The following is a 7,540-nucleotide window of genomic DNA, read 5'->3' as shown; positions in this document are numbered from 1 at the left end:
GACAGAGAGAAATAAGAGAGAGACAGAGAGACAGAAACAGAGACAGAGGGAGAGGCATCTAGGTCCAAACTATGATGAATGTAAACATATCAACATTAAGGGTTTTGGATGAATATGAAGAAATAAAAAGGAAGTAATAAAAAAAGAGAGGGGAGGTAAACAAGGAAGTCAGTGCCTCAGAAATCAAGAGAAGAATGTATCTTCAGAAGCAGAAGGGGGTGGTGAAAGGTATCAAAAATTACAAAGGAGTCAAGGCCTTTGGATTGGGTGATAAGATCATAATGTGAATTTTTAGAGAGCGATTTCAGTAGAATGAATGGAAATCATGTAGTGATAGGTGGAGTAGTGAATAAGGAAAGAGACATTAACTGTAGATTGCTTTTTCAGAAAATTTTATTGTTAAAAGGAAGAGAAGGATTTGTGGCATTTGGACATATTGGAAAGGTTTAGGGCATTTCATTAAAATTTTTTTTTAATTTAGTGAAATATATGCATGTATGGAGTTGAAATAATGTAGAGGGAAAGACTGAAGATGCATGCTGGTTGAGGCGATAAGTGACAGAGTAACATAGGAGAGGATAATAATTCACATTTATAATTGTAAAGATTATAAAATGCTATCTTCACAATATCCATATGAGCTATATAAGGGAAATTGTCCTTGAAAACCAAGAACCTAATCACTAAAAGTTCAATAATTTGGGTTTAAACTAACCATAAAAATGGGACCATGACAGACAATCCCTTTAAAATTTCAAATAAGATGCTTAGCACACAGTAAGGACTTAATAAATACTTATTTATTGACTGAACTATAAAGAGAGCAATTATAGGACAATCATTCAAGTTAGAAACAGGAGACAGCACCATTTCTTTAAATAGTTGCACATAGCTAGAGAAGGGGAGGTTGGGAGAAGAACCAGGAGAATAAAAGCACAGGTAGAAGGAGATTCCACAAGCATAAGGTAAAAAACTTTTAAAAACAGGCTATTTAGGGAGGAGTATTAGGAAAGAAACTATGTTACTAACCTTCTTCCCTTTCTCCATCCTTTCTACCAACCCAACTCCCAATCACAGATCCTGATTTCAGTGAAGTAAGAGGCTAAGTCATCTATTATGGGGAAAGATCAAGATTAGGTTTACAGATATTTGATGCCATAATGATGAATGAATATACTAAGAATAAAGAAAAGGAAAAACTAGGAAAAATTCTTAGTTGGTAATCTTTAAGATAGCAATTTGATAGAGCAAACAGAATCCATATAGCAAAAAAGTTGAGAAGAAAAGAATTATGAGAAAGTAGAGGCATTAGGAATAGACTATTTTTTTTCCAGAAATATAGCTGAGAATTGGAGGAGAGAAATGAGATGGTAAATATGTAGGTTAAGAAGGCAGAAGAACCACTTTTAAAAAAGGAATTGTGGATATCTGAGAATTTTTTTAAACATATGGAAACAGAAGGATTGAAGATTGAAGAAATAAGTCCAAGAAGATTGCACAAAATGAATTAACAATAATTTACTTTTATGTAATTTGCTTTTGGAAAATGCTAAGGAGATGTGAATACTGGAACTAAGACACATGGTGGTTAGAATCAATACCACCCACCAATTCAAGACAGGGTGTAGACTATGTTTAATAAGGTAGACACCCTATCCAAGGGATTGGATTTGGGGAGTAGTTAAAGAAACATGAGAAAGTAAGTGAAAAAGTGAGATAATAATATCTCTAAATTCTTCCTGCTTCACATGGTTACAATAAGAGATAATGGATATAAAGTTATTTGTAACATAAAGAGAATCAAATATACACGTGTCTCTCTGCAGGCTCTTCCAATTGTCATAGCAGCAAGAAAAAAGGAATATAAAAAGTTTTTTAACCACAATTATTCATATCCTTTTAGTAGATCCATAAACAAGATGGAACGTCCCAACCTCACCTCAGTGACTGAGTTCATTCTCCTTGGCCTCTCCAGCCGGCCTGAGCTGCAGGTGCATCTCTTCCTCCTCTTCTTCATGATCTACCTGATGATCTTGCTGGGGAACCTGCTCATTGTGTTGCTGACAATGAGGGATTCACGACTCCACACACCTATGTACTTCTTCCTCACTAATTTGTCCATTATAGAGGTCTGTTTTACAACCTGTGCATTTCCACAGATGCTGGTACACTTCTTGGCAAAGAAAAAGTCCATCTCTTACTCCTTCTGTGTCATCCAATTCTACACATTCTTATCCTTTGGCATTGCAGAGTGTTATATCCTGTCAGTGATGGCCTATGACCGCTATGTTGCTATTCGAGACCCCTTAAGGTACACAGTCATAATGAACTGGGGTGTATGTGGGAGACTGGCTGCTGCATCATGGTTGGGTGGCTTTGTGTTTTCTGCAGTGGACACAATAACCACGTTTCAGCTCTCATTCTGTCGGGATAATGTTATCAATCATTTTGTGTGTGAAATGCCTGCCCTACTGCACCTCTCGTGTAGTGATACAACCCAAGCAGAGTTGGTCATGCATGTTCTCTGTATCTTTACCCTTTTTTGCCCTATCACACTTGTCATCATTTCCTATGCACAGATCATTGTTGCTGTTCTGCGTGTTCGTTCTGCTCAGGGACGCAGAAAAGCCTTCTCTACTTGCTCTTCCCATCTTCTGGTTGTCACCCTATTTTATGGCACTATAATTTCTCTTTACACGAAGCCTCGATCTCTTTCTTCTCCAGAATACAATAAAATTGTTTCTGTGTTTTATGCGGCTTTTACACCTACCCTCAACCCTCTCATTTATAGCTTGAGGAACAAGGAGGTGAAAATGGCCTTCAGAAGGCTTTTGGGGAAATCTGAAGGTGCTTAAATACATATATCCCATCCATAAGTGTATTTGAAGAAAATCTAAGCCTAAATAGCCTCTTTGTTGTTCCACAAGTTTCTTTATTTATTTAGTTTTTTTCCAATTGCACATAAAACAGTTTTTAGCATTCATTAAAAATGAGTTCCTAATTTTCTCTATCTCTCCTTCCTTTCTCCCTCTTTGAAATGGCAAGAAATTTAGTATGGATTATAAATATGTAGTCATGCAAAACATATTTACATATTGGCTATGTTGTGAAAAGAGAACATACACCAAAAAACCCCAGGAAAACAAAATTGAAATAAGTATATTTCAATTGGCCTTCAGCCTACAGCAATTCTTTCTCTTTATATAGATAGCATGTTTTCTCTTAAGTGCTTTGGAATTGTCTTCCATTATGGTATTTCTGAGAACAGCTAAGTCATTCATAATTAATCATCATACAATATTGATGTTACTGTGTACAATGTTCTTCTGCTTCTGCTCACTTCATTTTGTATTAGTTTAGGTAAGTCTTTTCAGATTTTTCTGAAATCATCCTGTTCATCATTTCTTGTAGTATAACATTATTACATCACATTTTCGTTCAACCATTCTCCAGTTGAAGGACATCTCCTCAATTTGCAATTCCTTGCCTCCTCAAAAAAAGAGTTGCTATAAACATTTTCAAAATATCCATCCTTTTCCTTTTTTTCTCTTTGAGATACAGAGGATTATTTGGAAAGAGACTATGTTTTTGAACCTCCTTTCTTTCCCTTTCCTCCCTACCATTCCAACCCCAACTACGTACTGTGATTTCAGTGAAGTAAGAGTATGGGTCATTTACTATGAATGGGGAGAACAGATATAATTTTACCCACTAGGACCTAGGAATGGAGGCAAAGAGTCAGGTCAGATCCACACACTAGATCTGTTGCTGTCAGTAAATCAGTTAAACTTTCTAAGCCAGTTTCCTCATGTATAAAATTAGGATAATACTATTTGTCCTTACTATCTCTGGGTGGTTTAAATGAGGATGATATTATATTATAAATATAAAGTCCTTTGTCCCCATAAAGTCCTTCACAAGTATGATCTAATCCTTTTTCGACATTCTCTTTGTAGACTATGTCTTTGTATTGCACTTTTCCTGTAGAGAAGATCATGAATGGCCTCTATATCCATATCCTATTATGTCCTGCCACATTCATCACATTCTCATAATTCTCAAATGCCTATATTATTAATAGCCTAGAGCTATTGAAAAGCCTTTCCCACTTATTCTACCCACCTCCTGTTTTTCAAGGTATCAAATGATACTGAAATCTCACCCTCTATTTACCATGATCACTGTCTTCCCCAAAGTAAAATAAATAATTTCTATATTTTATGTGGCCTTCATACCTATCTTTAGCTTATTTGTTTATTTTCTGATGAATAAGGATAAAAAATCATCTTCAAAAATTCTTGGGGGAACCAGTGATACTAGCCTAGAAGTTTTAATATTATAAGGAATATTGAAACTAAAGAAAAACTAAATTCTAGGGCCATAATTCAAAGAACAAAAGTCTAAAATAAACAAAAAGGAAAGATATTATGACAAAAAAACTAAAGGGAAATTCTTCTTAGAAAAGTTACAAAAATGAAAAAATTTAAAACTAATAAATTAATTTGAAGGGGATAAAGAGAAATAGAGATTTCACTTGATAACCAAACTACTTGCTATAAAAATCGAGTGAAAAGACTTGTGAATCTTTGAAATAGCACTGCTAAAGAACATACTATTTCTTAGAACCACATACAAGTTTTGTAAAAAACTGAATATATAATAAGGTTCATATATTGTCAACAATGACAAAAAACACATAAATATTAAAAGCATCCATTTCACATCATAAAAGAATAGTAATTAGTTCAGGGTGTGTAAATAGGATAAACTCCTCACCCGCATGCCCAATTAACCTATCTGGAGCAACTGCACATCCCATTTGTGTGTTTATGCTGAATGAATGGACATGAAAGCACAGGTATATGTGTAGGGACAGAGAATAAAGGAGGGGGTGTGGGAGCTCTCATTCTTTCTATTTCTGTGGAAGACCGCGGGGGAGCACCATGGCTAAAAGAGACAGTCATGTGGAGAACCATGTGGTCAGGGTTGAATTTCTATATATTTGCTTTCTCAATTTCATATGATTATTAATAAACTCTATAGAAAATAAGAACCTGGAGTTATTAATTTAAATCAAACAAGGGATTGCAAACAAGTAACACATTAAATGGATACAATTATGAAATCTTAAAGAGTGAATGAGTCAAAGACCAAATCATAGAAATAATAATTACATCAAAGAAAATAATGATGATAAATACCTGGTTCTGAGAGTTGTGGTATCTTATGAAGAAGAGCAAGTAGGCCAGTGTAACTGGATAAAAGAATATATGGGTCAACTTCCAGGGGAGGAACCAAGATGGAGGAGTAAAGCAGAGAAACTCAAAGTCACCATGAGAATCCCCTCCAACTAATATTAAAATAACACCACAAAACAAATACAGGAGTGAAAGAACCAACAAGGAAACAGAAAAACAACTTTCAAGAAAAGAAAGATCTAAAAGGTGGGCAGAGAACATCTATGGTGAGAGGGGAGCACAGTCAGCAAGAAGCTATATCAAGGAGTAAAGAGCAAGCCACACACCCCTACCCCACATCTGCTGTTCCATCTTTGGAACCTAAGCCCTAGCCAATATTCAGATCCTAAGACCTTGCTGGAGCAAATAAAGGTCCAAGCCACTGCATACCCATTGAAGTTTCAATCCTATAGTGAAGTCCAGAATCCCAGTCCATTCCAGGGTAGTCTGTGCTGAAGAGGGCTGATCTGTGTGGACCCAGAGAGAAGTCATGAGTCCCAGTATGGGCCTGTGGTGAGGACATAGATCCCAGTTTAGGGTAGTTGGTTGATCCAAGTGGAGTCTGGCTCTTCTGCCAGGGTCTTAGGGTAAAACTCCAGGACAGGGGAATCAACTGTGTTCCTAATTGGATCACATATACAGTAAGACCAAAACCTTGCACCTAATCCTGGGGCTAGAATTTGAGAAGTCTCTGACCTGATCAGTCTTAGAGTGAAACTAAAAATTTATGCCCAAGCCTGAGTCTTTAATCTATAAGCATTTCAAGAGTTAATTGAATTAACAGTGGGAAGAGACCCTCAGAACTCCCAGCCTTCTCAAGATATTATGATGACCTAAGGGCTTATTGGAAGAACTGAAACTGGAAGAAACCCAGAAAAAAGCTAAGGGTAGCTTCCATGTAGGACTAAAGTTTAAAAGGGTACTTGAACCACCCAGAAAACAGAGCCTACCTATAAAAAGATAGGGAAAAACCTAACTCTAAAGAATTTTTATGGAGACAAAGGCACATACATGGGATATTGAAGGGGACAGTGAAAGCAAAGCAAATACATGCAAAGTCCTAAAGAAAAATATGGATTAGACACAGGTTCTGGAAGAGCTCTAAAAGATTTCAAAAACCAATTCAGAGAGGCAGAGTAAAAGTGGGGAAAAGAAATGGAAGAAAAGAAAAAGGAAACCAATAAGCTGATGAAGGAAAATCAGGGCTTATAAATCAGAATTGAGCAACTAGAAAGTAATGATTTGGTGAGAAATCAAGTAACAACAAAACAAAATCAAAAGAATGAAAAAACAGGCTTTGAGAATTTGAAGACATCTTTTATGTTTCCACAAAATCTTTTTTCTAGAAGCATAAAAACATAAAAAGTCTTGCTTCTTCAGCTAATTCCCAGATGGCATGGTTTCTAGCCTCCATACCAGCTTAATTACTTTCTTCTTATTAACAAGTTAACATGAGAGTTTCTAGAATTAGCACTCTATTCCAGATGTGGCCTATAGCTTGACTGATGCAGAATAGGCATCTGAAACTCACCATGTTCAAAACAGAACTCATTCTCTCTCCAAACAAAACCTCCCCTCTTTTGAACTTTCTTGTCATTGTTGAGGGCACCCCCACCTTCCTAGACACGTTGGCCTGCAAACTCTATATCAGTCTCAAGTCTTCTCTCCCTCTCATCTGAATGTTGTCTAATACAAAGTGGAGAAGACAGGAGCATTAGTTGACAGGATCAGAATCTAAAAGACTTTGGGGGCAGCTGGGTAGCTCAGTGGATTGAGAGTCAGGCCTAGAGACGGGAGGTCCTAGGTTCAAATCCGGCCTCAGACACTTCCCAGCTGTGTGGCCCTGAACAAGTCACTTGACCCACATTGCCCACCCTTACTACTCTTCCACCTATGAGCCAATACACAGAAGTTAAGAGTTTTAAAAAAAATAAAAAATAAAAGACTTTGGTGTCATGTTCTCCTTGAGGCAGACCTGCCATATGCAATTAATTAGAAAAAATACTTGGGCAAGAGTAATTGTCAGTTGGGAGTAAGAGAAATTGAGACAAGAATGTTCTAAACAGAGTCCATATTGGGTATTTTTCTCTGCAAGGTGGCTATTGGCTAATAGTAGACTGAGTTGAGCAAGAATCTAGTACCAATCAGGGAATTTCAAGTTGAAGTTGAAGCCCCATGTTGCTGAAGTCAAGAAAGCTCCAAATCAGGAACCATCAGAGGACAGACACATTATCCAACCTCAAACTATTTCCCAGAAGCTTAGGTTTCTATTCTGAAGATTTTAGAGCTCTGCGTCAACAAGG

At 36.8% G+C, this 7,540-nt stretch overlaps 1 protein-coding gene across 1 annotated transcript; it reads left to right on the top strand.

Annotated features, from left to right (window-relative positions):
* Nucleotides 1-1,919: 1,919 nt before the first annotated feature.
* On the top strand, nt 1,920-2,855 carry LOC123233302 (olfactory receptor 1030-like). The gene has a single exon (XM_044659446.1). The coding sequence runs from the start codon at nt 1,920-1,922 to the stop codon at nt 2,853-2,855; it is 936 nt and encodes a 311-aa protein (XP_044515381.1).
* Nucleotides 2,856-7,540: the final 4,685 nt, after the last annotated feature.

Source organism: Gracilinanus agilis, chromosome 2 (assembly GCF_016433145.1).
Source record: "Gracilinanus agilis isolate LMUSP501 chromosome 2, AgileGrace, whole genome shotgun sequence".
NCBI lineage: Eukaryota > Metazoa > Chordata > Mammalia > Didelphimorphia > Didelphidae > Gracilinanus > Gracilinanus agilis.
Note: the sequence above shows the minus strand (reverse complement) of the source record. Positions and strands in the feature narration are given on the sequence as shown.

Excerpts from the sequence above, each read along its gene's own strand:
- LOC123233302 (XM_044659446.1), top strand. The coding sequence starts at position 1,920 with ATGGAACGTCCCAACCTCACCTCAGTGACTGAGTTCATTCTCCTTGGC.